Source organism: Cornus florida, unplaced genomic scaffold (genome assembly GCF_030987335.1).
Source record: "Cornus florida cultivar Cherokee Brave unplaced genomic scaffold, ASM3098733v1 CherokeeBrave_3.0.0_Hap2_Chr02, whole genome shotgun sequence".
Lineage (NCBI taxonomy): Eukaryota > Viridiplantae > Streptophyta > Magnoliopsida > Cornales > Cornaceae > Cornus > Cornus florida.
The window spans coordinates 38,235,961-38,252,589 of record NW_026775572.1 but is presented as its reverse complement, the minus strand read 5'-3'; the positions used below and the strand labels follow the sequence as shown (position 1 = coordinate 38,252,589).

The 16,629-nt window shown below is 36.2% G+C and overlaps 1 protein-coding gene across 1 annotated transcript; it reads left to right on the top strand.

Moving 5' to 3' along the window:
- The first annotated feature begins 1,479 nt into the window (after positions 1 to 1,479).
- On the top strand, positions 1,480 to 5,568 carry LOC132286613 (ceramide synthase 1 LOH3-like). The gene is made up of 4 exons (XM_059788977.1): positions 1,480 to 1,789; positions 4,503 to 4,732; positions 4,881 to 5,036; positions 5,379 to 5,568. Exons 1-4 carry the CDS (start codon positions 1,664 to 1,666, stop codon positions 5,566 to 5,568), a joined length of 702 nt encoding a protein of 233 aa, XP_059644960.1. The 5' UTR covers positions 1,480 to 1,663.
- The last annotated feature ends 11,061 nt before the right edge of the window (positions 5,569 to 16,629 follow it).

Genomic DNA, 16,629 nt, shown 5'->3' with positions numbered 1-16,629 from the left:
AATACTTGCCTAGTCACCGATAAATAAGTAATTTATGCTTACCACTAATGAGGCGCAAATAAGATGTCAAGTGTCCAATAATAAAAAGTAAAAGATTTGAAAGGCTATATAGGTTAATCAACTCTTAATATGATTTTCTCACCCTCTCTCTTTCTAACACTACTCTATAGTCGAAACCCTAATCTTTGGTGTGCAAAAGCTAACATGCTCATGCAAGACTATCCAGTTGAAATGCTTTTGCAACTCACTCGTCAAAACAATACTAGACCTTTTGAGAGTGCACAAACACAACCTTTCTTATGATTTCAAATATTACACTAACCTTTCCTAAGGTTTAGTTTTGCTGTAATGAAGCTGAAAATTGATAAAATGAGAATGAAAATGTAAATGTCATTTTCATTCTATTATTTGATTACAAATATAAAATGAGTTGAAATAAAATGATAATAATTATTCTAAATAGTGGCGGTAGAAGGTGACGGCAATGGAAGTGATGGAAGGCAGTAGGAATTAGCAGTGCAATGGTGTAAGGCAGTGGTAGTGGTGGTGGCAACGATAGAATATGATGGTAGCGGCAATGGTGGAAGGCGGTGGCAACAACTATAATGACAGTGGCGTGGTGGAAGGCACTAGTTGTGGTGGTGATGGTCTTGGAAGACGGTAGAGGTGGTGTTGGTTAATAATTTCCTTCCATCAATTTAGTTGTGGAATAGATTTTTATTCCTTTTATATGTCATACAAAGTAAGAAAATTGTCAAATTCTTACGTATCAAACTAGGCATAATGACACAACGTTAAATTCATGCTAAAAAAAAAAAAAAACACACACACAGCATTAAATGTACTACCGAAATTAATTATTTTACTTAAATATCCTTAACAAATGATGCAAAATGATTTTATTGCCTATTCCTGTCATGTCCTTTCAGAAGCTCGGGATTGAAAATTACGTCTCTGGTTTATGCAACAAGCAATATATTAGTGTTCCTACAACAATTCAAGTGAAACTTTAGCATTTTTGGATTTCACATACTTGAATCAATTCAAGAATTTTTGGATCATATATATATATATATGTATGGGAATATTTAAGATACAATATATAAAAATTAAAAATAAAAATTGAGTTTAAGTTGGGCCTAATTGATGACACCTAAATTCAAACTTAACTCTAATTAAATTTGAGTTGTGATTTTTTTCAACTTTAATTATAAAAATAATTATTGGTGCAAAATCAATTTGGACTTGAGTTGGGTTCTAGATTGGATTGGGGTCGGTTTATGTGGCTAATGAACCGATATCAAAGAATAAAAATGCTAATTGGGCTTGAGTTGGGTTCTAGATTGGATTGGGGTCGGTTTATGTGGCTAATGAACCGGTATCAAAGAATAAAAATGCTAATTATCACATAATCCGAAATAATATCAACAAAAAATTATTCGACGATCATTTGTTGATCCAAACGGGACCAAACCATTCTGTGCTAGCCAACTATTTCCCTTCGCGCAGTCCAAATTAGCAGCGCCGAAACTGGAGAGAGAGGGAGAGACTGTAGAGTCATGGCAGAGTGAAGCCCATGTCTCTGCTTCCTCCACATTCCATCCACCGGCCCTGATTCTCTCTCAACAGATTTGTTCGAGCATTCAAGAAATTAAAGTCTCGAATGGGTTTACTATCCGTTGATTGGGAATACGAATCATTTCCGGAGTATGAAGATCTCGTATTTCTTCCTCTCTTTGCTCTGTTCTTTCCAATGGTTCGATTTTTTCTCGACAGATATCTATTTGAGGTAATGTGTTTCTTGTCCATTTGATTGAAGTTGGTTTTTGATTTTTGTTCGCGTTTTATAATAATATGATCGGTAACATTCGTATCCATTTGTGTACGTGACTATTTTTCTGTTGTAGTTGGGAATATTTCGAATATATATGGTCCACCCATGTAGAGTTTTCACTTGTACTTGATGGATGTTGTGCAGCATTGCTTTTACATGAATATATGTTAATTTTGCTTTTTAATAATATTTGATTGATAGTTCGTGAACCCATATTGATTTTCGGGTTCATCTATGTTTCATCTCTTTTGTTAGTTCTAGTTCATGTACTTGTTAATGTATCTAGAAAAAGTCAAACCCAGTGCACAGTGCACGAGGCCCCATGCGGGTCTGGGAGGGAGGTAAGAGGTTGATTTCTTGTTTTGAACCGGTAACCACCAAGTCATAATGGAGCAACCTTACTAGTGCGTCAAAGCACACTCTTTATCTTGTAAATGTATCTCTGTGACAAAATTACAATGGTTGTAGTTTGAACTTGTTTCAAAAACAATACCATTGATTAAAAATTGCATCTTCACCTTGTAAGATGTTGGCAAGGAGTAACTTACCAAAAAAAAAAAAACAGATGTTGGCAAGGAGTAAGTTTTCCGAGAGGGAATTCCTTTTTGCCGCTGTGCTTTTTCAAACAAGAAAAGTAGCGAAAACAGCAGGATGTTGGTTTCTAATTATAATGATGAGAAGATGGTCAATAACTTCCTTCTCTATCTTTTGGATGCCATTTCTTAGAAGCAAGGCTAAATTTTCCAGTCTCATTCAGTGTCTGTAAATGAAATTCTTTAATATAATAATAAGGATGGCAGTAGTACAGTTTTGGTGATGCATCCTACCTCCTAACTGTCTCATTCTTCGTAATTTGTATTTAAGAAAACGACCTTAGTTTCTTTCTTTCTCTATAGGTGGTGGTATAATTTTGTATTTCCATTTTTTCCCTAATAACAACAACCTCACCAGGTAGGAATGTACTTAATGGATATATCCTTTGGAAACTATAATTTGAAATAACCTTTTGTATCAACAGCATGGTTTTGGTTTCATGTAGACATTTAAAGTGGAGATGTGTGCTATTATACTGAAATTTAGGAGGTGTCATCTTCACGAAATGGTTTCAGTTAGATTGATGTTTCAGTGAAGGGTGTTCCATGTTGGCGATTCGCTGGGTGTGCCTTTGTGTTATTTTCTACCTTTCTTTGCACTACATTACACTCTTGTAATTTTATTTACCTCAATCTATAGGTGAATCTTTTGTTTCTTGTATGAGATCTTTGTTGGTTGTCGAATGCCTGTTCAATAGATATGATAATTGAAAAAGTAGCATGTAGCCATGATGTATTATTCTTTGAGGTCTAGGCTTCATTTCCTTTGTGTTCCAAATGCATCTTGATTTGAACTAGACATAGCAAAGTTTATTAAGTAATTTTTCTATAATGATTAGGGAGACATTATAAACTCCCTCTAAAAGCTAATCTTCAACCCGGAAAAACCATTAAATATGTTTTTAATCCAAAAGCAGTGTAAAGTGAATTTTCATCTAAAATACATATTCCTACCGCAAATGAGTATCAGTTTGTAATGTTTTCTTTTGTGGTTTTAAGAATATTCAAATAGGGAAAGCATCAATCCATGTAACATGGTATGGGATTTAGGACTTGGACCCACCATCTGAAAGAACAAAAGTGAACAAGAAAACGAAAATAAAGAGATAAATTTTTATGGCTATTATGTTTTGTTTAACTTATTTAGCTGGTTGAAAGCTATCAAGATTTCATATAAGAAAAGCTTTGAACAATATTCTGGATAAGACTATGCACTTGGATTGTTTTACCTATTTGTACTTTGGTTTTTAATTACACTTGGGCTTTTGAATTGAATTTAGTAGATAATCAACTCCAATTCTTGAAATAAGCATGTTGAATGAAATGCTAGGTATCTAACTTTGTAATTATATGTTATATGCTCTCTTACTGGACCAGAATCTGTAGTTGCACTAAATAGAAAGTGGATGTTGATATTTATTCAATTTTTTGCAGTTTGCACGACTTTTTTTGGTTCAGAAGGTGTTCCTTTGGTTTATACATTCATAGCTCTTTTAACTAATTGTACAAAAAGCCAACTATTGTGTGACTTGGATATCATTTGGTGAAAATTGTGGCAAATATGTAAGATGATGAGTTTTGCGGTGTTGAATTTTTTGAATGTCTTCATAGTTGACCATATAGTTTTTAATTAGGTAAAGTTTGAATTTTACTTTTTTACCAGGTTCCACTTGATTTTGGGGCATATATGTCCAATTTGGTTACCATATTAATTAGGAACATTTATGTATCTTGTGCTTGCCTTGGAGGTTATCAATGATGTATTAATTAGTTCCTTTGAATCAGAGGGATTAAAATTTCTTTGTTTGATTATAGAGAACAAAAAGATTTTTTTGTTGGACTATACATTCTTCTTCCCACTTCTCTTACTTCTGGAATAAACAATTGCTCAACAGCGTGTTGTATCAATGCTCTGGTACTCCTTTAGTGCCTACTATTTCATGTTTCCTTCAGATGTTTTGCTGATTGTGAAATGTGAATCAGCCCATGTTTATGCAGTAGGCATCACATTGCATGTCTCTCAGATTTCCTGTCTGGATCTTTAGCTCAGTTCAAAATTAATGTACATGTTGCAGAAATTGGGAAGACAGCTCATATTTGGAAAAGGACAGCAGAAGCAGGATGTTATGGATGATGAGAGGAGAAAGAAGATAAAAAAATTCAAGGAATCAGCATGGAAATGTGTTTATTTTCTTTCGGCGGAGCTTCTAGCACTTTCTGTGACTTGCAATGAGCCCTGGTTCACTAACACAAGATATTTTTGGGTGGGGCCTGGAAACCAGGCCTGGCCTAATCAGAAAATTAAGTAAGATTTCCTAACAATATAAACTGATGAATGTTTATTATGCAACAACATTAACCATACTCTGTCCTTGCTTTGATCTATGCTTTGATTGAAAAGTTTTGGCATCTAAGCCACAAGTTAGTTGGGTAATTATCTTATGGATATTCAGGTTAAAATTGAAAGGACTTTATATGTATGCTGCTGGATTCTACACATACTCCATATTTGCTCTTATCTTTTGGGAGACAAGGCGTTCTGATTTTGGAGTGTCAATGGGGCATCATATCGCAACTGTCATTCTCATTGGGCTGTCTTACATATTCAGGTATGTTTTGATGGTGTTCATCTTGTAGCTCTTTCATGCTACACTCATAATCACAATTCACAGCAAAGCAGGTTGAATGCAATGAACTGTAGAAAGCTCTTTCATGCTCCACTCTATAATCACGATTCACAGCAAAGCAGGTTGAATACAATGAGATGCAGAAAAGTACAAGGAACAGCCTTACATGAAGTCATTAACGTGTTATTTATTTCTATGGATGGAAAAGCTTATGTGGAAGATTCTATTAAAATTTCGCTCCTGGTGAATATATAATTTGTTACAAGGCTTATAAAAACTAAGGATTATTGTGGAACTTCATTTGTCTGTGTGTGGTTCTTGCAGGTTTGCCCGTGTTGGTTCGGTTGTTTTAGCTCTTCATGATGCTAGTGATGTATTTTTGGAAATAGGGAAAATGTCCAAATACAGTGGCGCTGAAACTGTCACTAGTATTTCGTTTCTTCTCTTTGCTTTGTCTTGGATTGTACTTCGTCTCATTATATTTCCAGGTTGGATCCTTTGGAGTACAAGGTGAGCATATACTGGTGGATGAATTTGATTGGTTATCATACTCTTTAAAACTTTTTTGGCTTTAATATCAAGCATGTTTCAGGATCTATCAAAATAAAATCTCAAAATCTTGGTTTTCCATAAAAAAATTATAAAATCTAGATAGCGACATGCTGATATGTCATGACAAAGAATGAGTTATGGAAGGAAGCATTGTGATTGTTAACTTTTTTGTTAGTTTGGGGTTGTCCAATAATGTTCTGTTGAATTTTTAATAACAACGAAACGGCCAGAAAGGGCCTTTGATTTGGCTCCTAGGGAGTGACAGTCACTGAGAGTAAGGCTGATGAAAAACAGCCAGCGGAGACCATGATATGTTAATCAAGAATTTAGTAAAGGGGCCATCACTTGGTGTATTGGTAAGATCCTTTGATACATGGTGCGAGTACACAGATTTTTGACCCAAGGCAGTCAACTTGTGGTAATAATGCAAAGGTTACATCTATATCCAATACTCTCATCCCACCCTCGATTAATGAGATACTGAAACTAGGTAATGTCAACTTTTGGGGCCATTTCTTGGTGCAATAGTAGAAGTTTGGGGAACTTAGCAGGAAAAAAATTGATTTGAGTATGAGACAATGATGCCAAAAAATAGTTTTTTTTTTTTCTAAATCCAAATGTCAGGTAGTCCAGTGTAATCCTCCCAGCATCCTCTACCAAAAAAGGGCCACACTGAATGATGAACTTTTCTCTAGCTCTAGATTAATTTACCACTGGAAGTATCCTTGGTTTCATTAAAGCCTATTTTCTGTCAAAGCCATATCGTCATTTCCACAATGTTGGTACAACAGGGATCTAGTTTTTGGTTAATGGTTATTTTTATAATATGGTTAATTGCAAAAGAACCTCCTCAAGTCTCAACAATGAAAAATTGCATTTAACCCCCCTGTAGTAATTTTTAGTAGATTACTACATTGCAAGACACCCCCTTCATCAAGTTACTGCTTATAAATAAATGGTCAAAGCATTGAAACTCATTGAAGATCACAATTTACCCTTTTGATTGTTGCATAACCCTTATGAACTACAAAAAATTGCATGTTTTGGAGGGTAACATGCAACTTCCTTATAGTTTAGGGGTTTTGTGCAATTAAATTTAAGGGCAATGTTAAATTTAAAGATGCATTTAACAGTCACCTAATGACAGTTAGGCTGTTGGCCTTATTTGTAAACTTTCAATCGTTCAAAGGTTAACTTTATTCCAGGGGGTTTTATGCAATTAACCTTTATATAATATATATGCATACATGTTTTTGATGTAAGGTTAATTTTTTTTTTTTATTAATTTATTGTTATATATTAAAGAATATAATTACTTTTGTTCTCTTGAGTTCTTGTGACTTGGTCAACTGCCTAGTCATCTATGAACACTTAATATGTTAAAGTTGGGGTACTCATTGACAGACTGCAAAATTTCTATGTTTCCTGCATATACTCAGCCAAGTAACTGAGTTTGAAACACTTAATTTCATTAGGCATGTGATATTAATTGTAGATCAATAAAGTCACCATTTCATGCGAGTGTTCAACTTTTCTATCAGTAGTTTATTAGGTTATTCACTAATATCAAATTATTCTTGAAACAGAAGTTTATTATTTAAAAAAAAATAAAAAAATTCTTGAAGTAGAAGTCTAACTTCTTGATTGTAGTTTTTTTCTATAACTATTATAATCCTAATTATTTGAAACGTCAGACGGTTATATAATCATGGATCTGTGATAGCATTGTCACAGATAGAATTTGAGGGTTTGTCATATACATCTTCCTGTATTTCATGCAGCCATCTCATGAGTAAAGTAAACTTCTATTTGAGTTGTGTATCCTGCTTCAAAACTAGTATCCTTTTCTGTTCATATTACCCTGTATGTTAAGCTTGCAACTAGCAAAGCCAACAAAACTTAAGGTCATCTTTGACTTGCTATTTGTCCTTCCACTATTTGTTTAGTCTTTTCATTTTTCCAATTGTATTACTTCCTGTTTGTGAAAGCCTATGAAAGAGCTTTTATCACTACAGAAAGAGCCGTCTCATTCAAAAGGTGAAGAGTTTTTACAAAGATGTTAAGAAATTTTATATCTGGTCTTTAGTTTGTACAAAGTACTGAAGAAGCATTGGCCATCAAAGATTCTTATTAATAATAGATAGTAGATGTACATTTTGGTTCAGCAGGATTTCTTATATATGCTGAAGTACTCACTCCTCTCTGTGGTCTCTTTCGGTGTTCTATTTTATGTTATTCTTTGATACAATAGATTAAGGAGTTAAGTTTATTTTGGAGCAAAATACCATTATAAATATTATTACTATTTAGTTTCTAAATCTTTTCCCCCTTATGGCAGTTATGAAGTTCTCCTAACCTTGGACAAGGAGAAGCACAAGGTGGATGGACCAATCTGCTATTATATGTTCAATTTTCTTCTTTCTTGCCTGTTCGTTCTTCACATTTATTGGTGGGTGTTGATATATCGGATGCTTGTCAAACAAATCCAAGCAAGGGGCCAAGTTAGTGAAGATGTTCGATCTGGTAAGTGAATAACAACTTATATGTTTTTGTGTTGTGAACTAAATCACATACATGGTTGTAGGGTGCAACTAGGAAATAGAAAATCATATGTTGACAATAATATTTATGTGGGAAGGTTTGAAGGGCATAATTTACAGTTGATGTAAACTGGCCCCATATGTTTGGTATTTCAGTATGCATGAGATTGTATAGGCAGAAAAACTTGCTTCAAAGGTGCCCACCTGATGGCATTACAGTGAATCATTGACAAATCACAAGTCTTGACCAAAGAAGATCTGTTTAACCCTAAAATTCTCTATGTTGGTAGAGAGAAAACTCAATTGTTACTAATGACAAGGCTGTCAAAAAAGTCTGAGTTGTAAAACAATTTATTGCCAAAAAAACAAAAAACAAAAATAAATATTTTGCTAGTAGCAAACAACCTCAAAAAAGTATGAAAGATAACAAGCTAGCCCCTAAACACTAAATTAGACTAATAAAAGCAAATTAAGTCTAGCTTGACCCTAAACAAATATCACATGAAATTAGAAAATTGCCAGAAACAACTAAAATCCACTCTAAGTTTACTGAAACAGCTTAATTTCGGGTCTGAAATGGGCTCCAATCTTGAAGACAATTGGCTGCGCTATAGAACTTGTCCCAAGCTTTCCGCGCATACGTGATGTGTCCAGTAACTCCTCCCCGTTGAGACTTGAGATCCTCCACGTGACAATTACAATGAACTAATGACTTTAATCCTTATTGTTGGAGTTCAATAGGCTGGTGATTGGGATGGCAAAGGGCTGGAGTGGGCAGTTGATGCCTGCTTTAGTAGCAATAGAGCAACAATCTAATAGTATGTCAGGCGGAGAATTCCAATCTTTTTTCTTTTTCTTGTCTGCCCTTTCCCCAGTCTATTAATGTGATGAATCGATATCCAGTCCAAAAATGAAAAGGCCTTTTGGATGCTCCAATCCATTGTGTTATTCATATCCTTTATGATACATCATACACCCAGCTGTTGCTGTGAGTTGTATCTCCACCTCAGCCAAAGGACGAGTTGCAGGTTTGAAGCCCCAGTTGGGACATGCATTCATATATACTCTTTAATATATATATATATATATATATATGTATGTATATTAAGTTCATCGTGATTTTTTAGTGCTTGAGGTATTAAGTTTATTTGGTTTTTCTAACATTTTAATTGAATAAGAGCATATAAGGTTTCATGAAATGAATTCATTTGCAGTCATTGTTAATTAATTGTAGTGAATCTTTTGGCTTCTCTTATGCCTTTATTCTAGAGGATGAAGTTTCAGCTTATGAAAATAATATGAAATGAGTTCATTTTCACTATACATCAAGTATGCTGATTCTGATCCAAACAATTTGCGGAGTCAGTTTGCCAAATATATCTAAGAAGCGGATAATCTTATTCACTGGCCAATATTCTTACCTGGAAAGATTCTAATTGGAGCATTCTAAGGATATTAACTTTCTAGAAATTTTGTTGCTGTTTTTATTAAGTTTTAATGTCAGTTATTTTATTTATTTATTTTCTTCCTTTTTTTCATTTCTTTTCTTTTATTCTTAGAGTGAGCGGCCATGTTGGATTTTGTTTAGCTTACTTATATATTATCTGTCAAGTTTGGTGGATCTAGTGGGTTTTAAAAAATGTTAAGACAGTTAAAACTTCAAATTAAGTTCAGAAAGTTTATAGGCCAAAATTTAGGGTGCTGAATCTGATTATGCAAATCTTAAACAAGTTTGTATTGAGCCTATTGACTGAATTTTGAGTGCTTAACTTATGAGAACTGTTCGACATGTATAAAAGCTGTAGTCTTAAAACTGTTTATATTATAGTCTACCCCTCATAATTCTGTAACATGTCAAGTTCATAAAAGGGGGTTTCAAATTTGATTTATCATGATCATGGTTGATATTAGATCGAAGTGAGACTTTATAGGCTACAAATATTGTTTGTACGCCACATATGCCACTCCACGTGTATTATATATTCTCATAACGACCATTGTCAATTTAAAAATTGCAATTACTGATTATAGTTTAGGTGAAATATTGATTAAACTTGATATTTGGTAGTGTTTGACCTCATCATCATCCCCATTCCCCTTGCTGATGACCCTCCATTCCATATCGGTTGAGTTACTGGTGGCTGTAACTCTCAGAGCATAGCTTACTGTTTCATACTTCAGATGTACACCTTGTTGCAGTATATCTTTGTTCATCACCAAAATTATTAGTGAACTCGTATAGGATTTTTCAGTAAAGGTTGGTAAACTTGAGTTAGGTTTTAAATTGTTCACAGGTACCATTTTATTTTGAATAATATGCAGAATTAATATTAATATATGAAAACATTGCTGATTTTCATCAACATTTTTTAGGGTTAGTCTATGCGAAATACAAGTTTAAGCCCCATACCCTACCCTAGCTCTTTCTCTCACTCTTTTTCCTGCGGCTTTCAGTGTTCTCTCTTAATACACCCAAAACCCTAAACCCCTTATATACTGAGCTATAAGAGAATTCTAGAATCGGGACCACAACCCGCAAGAGAAAAATGAAGCAAACAAATTTTCCCCCCTTGGCTCGAATTCTTTCAAGCCCCACAATCCCATCTACTTCTTTTGCCTCCTCCAAATGCCCGTAAGGGTCTCATCAAGTGCAAACACCAATCAAGTCCTGATAATATCTAAACTTGATATTAAGAATAACCTTAGTCATTATAGATTCTCTGTTGTCCTTATCTTCTTCATTGTAATAGCACTCTGTGCAATCACATCTCTGATGAAGTGCAACTTGACATTAATGTGCTTGGTCCTCTCATGGAACATCTGATTTTTAGTCAAATATATAGCACTTTGACTGTCTCAAAACATAGGCAAATCATCATGCTGCAAGCCCAAATCACCAACTAAGCCTCTCACCTATATAACTTCCTTCATTTCCTTTGTGGCTATCATGTAGTCCGCCTTAGATGTAGAAAATGCAACTGTAGACTGCAAAGTCACTTCCAATTGATCACACTCCCACAAAGAGTGAAAGCATACTCTGTCAGGCACCTCCTATCAAGATCTCCAGCATAATTCAAATCAACATACCTAACAACACTCTCAGATTTGTCGCTTCCTCTGGTTAGGAGACTTTTTCAGTCCATACAAGGACTTCATAGTAGGCAAACATTGTCTTCTTTTCCCAGAATCTCAAACCCCTCATGTTGATACATATAATTCTCCTCTTCCAACTTCTCATGCAAGTACACAGTCTTGACGTCAAGTTGAGCTCTAACTCATACAGAGCAACCATAGCAAGTAACGCCCTAATTGAGCTATGTTTCACCACAAGATACAAAACTTCATTGAAATCCACCGCTTCTCTGTGTATAGCCCTTCGCCACCATGCATGGTGAACTTCACATCTTACACTATCAAGGTTCCTTTCTTTTTCTTGAAGACCCATTTACAACCCACAATCTTCTAGCCGTTAGGCGTTTTAACTAAATCCCAAGTCTAGTTCTTATGAAGAGACTCAATTTCCTTACTTAATGCAACAGACCACTGTATTGACTCTTCACTTGTGATGGCCTCATGATAAGTACGTGGTAATTGATCTTCAATACTCTTTGCCACACTAAGTGTATAGGCAACTGAGTCAGCATATGAAAACCTTTACTTCTAAGGTGGCTTAACCTCCCTCCTCAGCCTATCTCCAGCCACATTGTATTACTGTAACTGTGCATCTTCCTCCTCAACCCGAAATTACACATGCTCATTATTCGACCAATGAGGAACATTCTCGAACTGAACCTCTACATGCTTCATTGGCTCGCTGACATTCTGAGCTTTCAATGAATCAACTACCTCTTTCTGCAGTGTAAGCATTACAAGCTCGTGATAGGTCACATCTTTGCTAAAATGTAACTTCTTTTCCCGAAGCATCTGAGCACCATAATATGTATCCCTTGACCCCAAGCTCATAACCAAGAAATAGACACTTCTTAGCCCTTGGTTCAAGCTTCCTCTCGTTGACATGAGCATACGCAAGGAGAACCAGACTATTACCTCCCTGGAGTTTTATAGTCGATTCACCAAGTAACAAGTTGTGCTAACAGCTTTAACCCATTACACTTTGCCTAAACTAGCATTGGACAACATACAACATGCTCTCTCCAATAGTGTTATGTTAATCCATTTTGCAACTCCATTTTGATGTGGAGTTTCCTCACTGTGTGTTCTCTCACGATCTTGTGAGCCTTGCAGAATTCATTAAATTATTTGCCACAGAATTTCAAGCCATTATTTGTCCTCGACCACTTAACCTACTTTCAGCTTCTTAATCAAGGTCTTCTACTGTTTGAACGTGACAAAAGCCTCATTCTTGTGCTTTAGAATGTAAACCCTAAAATTTCTAAGAAAAGTCATCAATCAACGTGATCATATATCTACCACCAACATGTGAAACAACCTAAGAGGGATCCTAAATATCATAATTAATATAATTCAACGTACCCTTGGTCCTATGGTTCCCGTACTAAACTTCACTCTACACTGTTTTCCAAAGACAGAATGCAAACAGGAATCTAGCTTCTCGATTTTCTAACCACCAAGCAGACCTTGCTTATTCAAAACATCCATCCCCTTCACTCATATGCCCAAGCCGCTTATGCCACTATTTGGTAGTATCTGAGACGATGATACTGCAGCTGAACTCGTGACTGTACTACCCTGCAGCGCTTATGCCCCTTCATCATCATAAGAGCACCCTTTTAAAAATCGAATGACTCCACCTTTAGCGTTGTAACTGCACCTATTGGAATCTAGCAATATCAAAGGAAATCAAAATCTTCTTTAGTTCCGGTATATGCCTAATGTCAGTTAATGTTCTCACTGTGCCATTATACATCTTGATCCGAATTGTGTCGGTACATACAACCTTGCATGATACATTATTCCCCATCAGGATTTCCCCTCTATAAATGGACTGATAAGAGGTAAACCGGTCCATGTTTGGACAAAATGTGATTTGAGCAACCCGAATTAAGAATCCACTCATCGCCAGAGCCGCCGACAGAAATTGCAAGAACATTACCACCATCTGAATCATTACCCTCTACAATAGCCACTTCATCGGCTTCAAAGGATTTTTCCTTTTCCTTCTTACACTTCGGATGGTCTTTCCTGAAATGCCTATCTTTTGAAAGGTGTGGCATTTCAACACATTTGTTTTGTTCTTAAACTTAGAATGACCTTTGCTTCCAGCCTTTTGATTTGTTCTCCTTATAACAAACAACCCCTATGCTGAACCTTCTGTGTTGCCCTCAAACGCCCTCTTTTGCAACTCCTTAGAATTCAAAGTTGCCTTCACGCCTTCCATAGAAAACACAGTTCTGCCATACACCATCGTTTCAATAAAGTTATTAGACGAGAGTGGTACAAAAGCCCCATTTAACCCTTTCGAAAACAAAATTCTATGGTAACACTGAGACATAGACATTCGAATACTGAAGACGCACAACTACTTGTAACCGGTTCAAAAGAGTGCTTTAAAGTGAGAAAACTGAGAACAGATTTATAGAGTGGATTCTTTTGTGATTTGAGAATTATTTGAATAAGAAAACACAAAATTCCTAGACCCCAAAATGATCTCGAGCATAGAAACACATGAAGATATCAGAAGAGATTTACAGGAACATTATATTACCGAATAACTAGGGAAGACTTGGAGGAACAAAATCCTCTTTTGCGCTACAGGAGAACCTGTGCCATCCGGTGAGTTAAAATGGTAAAGGTTAAAAATTAAAAAGGCAAAACATTTGTATATACATACTCACATACATACATGATATTTTGGAATGTATGTTAGGGAAATGTTGGAATGCTGGCATGGAGAAAGTTAGGGTGTAAGTTAGGAAAATGTTGTGATGCAAGGCTAACGTCTAAACATTTTCCTAACATGTATCCCAAAAAAGAGAAAGAGATGAATAGTGAGATGCTGGTAAGGAGAAAGTTGGGATGTACGTTAAGAAAATGTTGTGATGCAAGACCAACGTCCTAACATTTTCCTAACATGTATCCTAAATAAGATAAAGAGATGAACAGTGGGATGCTGGTAAGAAGAAAGTTTGGATGTGCATTAGGAAAATGTTTTGATGCAAGGCCAACGTCCCAACATTTTCCTAACATGTATCCCAAACAAGATAAAAAGATGAATAGTGGGATGTTGGTAAGGAGAAAGTTGTGATATACACTTTGTACCAAGATATGTTTATTTATGTATTTGTATAACAAGTGGGATGTTGGTAATGAGAAAGTTGGGATGTAGGTTAGGAGAATGTTGTGATATACAGTTTGTACTAAGATATGTTTATTTATGTATTTGTATAATAAGTGGGACGTTGGAAAGGAGAAAGTTGGGATGTAGGTTAAAAAAATGTTGTGATATACAGTTTGTACCAAGATATGTTTATTTATATATTTATATAATAAGTAACTTACTGCGGTGAATTTTTTTTGACTTGTTTGGGCAGCGACATGGCTCAACAAGAGTAAAGCAATGTTCATTGGCTCGGACAGGAGGACTGTAGTGCTGGAGAGGATTTTGATCCAGACTTGGACAACAAATATTAGTTTAAGCCATGGCTAAAGGACAACGGCGAATACCGTTGTGAGATACGACCTTCATTGTCACTGTCATGAGCATGATGCTTGCACTTACCGTCATGAATATGACAAAGGGGGGCTTCCCTTACAAGGCTCGACAAGAGCCAGTCAAGCGACCCAGTTTAGGGCAACTGTGTCTAGAGCTCATGGGCCTTTGAGTACGTGTTGGAGGACGAAAAAAGGGAAGCAAGTGCTAGAGCATGATGGTTGTGGTCGGAGTTTGGGGTTGTTAGGGGCCATCAAACATGTTTTCTATGGGAAGTGCAACTGATTAGACCTCTTTACGCCAGTCAAGTAGATTGACGGGGAAGTCGAGGCAGGATGACAGTTTTGTGCGATAGTTTGTGATCCATCAACGTAGCACCTAAACAGGAACTATGTTGAGGCTCATGCCAGTTCTCTGTAATATCTCACACTAGGTGTATGTCGTGGTATACCCTCTTTATCATCACAAAAAAACTACCACAAACAAAGCTATGGGTCATCACTGGCGGTGGCATGGTGCGCATTGCCACAGCCTATGTGGTCATCATGTGAAATTAGTTCTATTGTGTATGGCCCTAACAGGAACGAGGATCTGTTGTCACATGGTGGCATAAGTAGAGGGCTCGGTAGGACAAGATCAAAACGTAAGCTAGCTCCTGACTCTAGTCTCAGTCTCTCAGAGGAGAGACTTCCACGCCCTAACCTTAATAGGAAGGAGGGGCATTAGCTGCCATGCGGGTGACTCAAGCTCATGACACTGTTCCATTGAACGTTAAACTGTGGGTGTGATTCATCCTCCTCTTGGTCAACTATATCAACCTTTACAATGAAGATGGTGCTTATTTGGCAGGAGATGATCTGAGTCATTTCTCCATCTACGTAGAGGCGGCGATTCTTTTGTTTGGCACATTTTTGAGTCCTTAAATTTGGAGGAAAAAATATTATGCTCGTTACATCTTTTGAAATGGAGTACATATAGGGTTTGATAGCAATTAAGATGTTTGTTTCAGGTGTATAGTTGCCTGTTGCTACAAAAATTACAAGACCTTCTCACTGAGCATGTTCTACACTTTCCTCAATGAAACTATTGCTATGATCCTCTATGTTAAGAATGTATCAGCTTGGTTTTGGGATATCAAATAAAGAAATCTTTTGAGCAGATTTATGTATAATGTGACTGTTTGTTGGTATCATTGTCTTATTCTTTGTTTTTCTCTCATAAACCTTCAAGCTCTCTTTTTTCTGAGTTTTGCATACTCTCGAAACTTGAGCATTCGCTGTTGAACGATCAAAGAGATCATACTTCAGTTTTGGTATCAGAGAAACATAGAACTATTTTTGATTTTCCAACACCATGTTGCATAAAAGGTGAGGTGTGAAGTCCCATGTCGCCTTGGGGAGAAGTTGTATATAAGGTGGGATGCCTCTTTCCTGTGTAGACGTTTTTTGAAAACCGTGAGCACCAAGAAGGAGCAAAATGGACAATATCTGCAGAGAGGGAGATAGGTCCTGTGTCAAGACCCACCTCAAACTGAATGTTTTGAACCTAAATATTTTCTTCTCTATTAAAGCTTCAAGCTCTCTTGAACCCTGCAGGGTCCCTAATGGTCACTAGTTCGAGTCTCCGCAGGCCACTGGAGGCTTACCCGGTCGTGAACTTCAAGGCCTCGTGGAATTAGTCAAGGTGCGCGCAAGCTAGCCCAGACACCCACGATTATCAAAAAAAAAAAAAGCTTCAAGCTCTCTTTTCTCTTAAGCTATTCTAGCTTCGTGAAATTCACACTAGTGTTGAGATTAAAGATCCCAAATTAGTCTTATTGGCTTTTCATGCCTAATGATAAATGCTTCAGCTG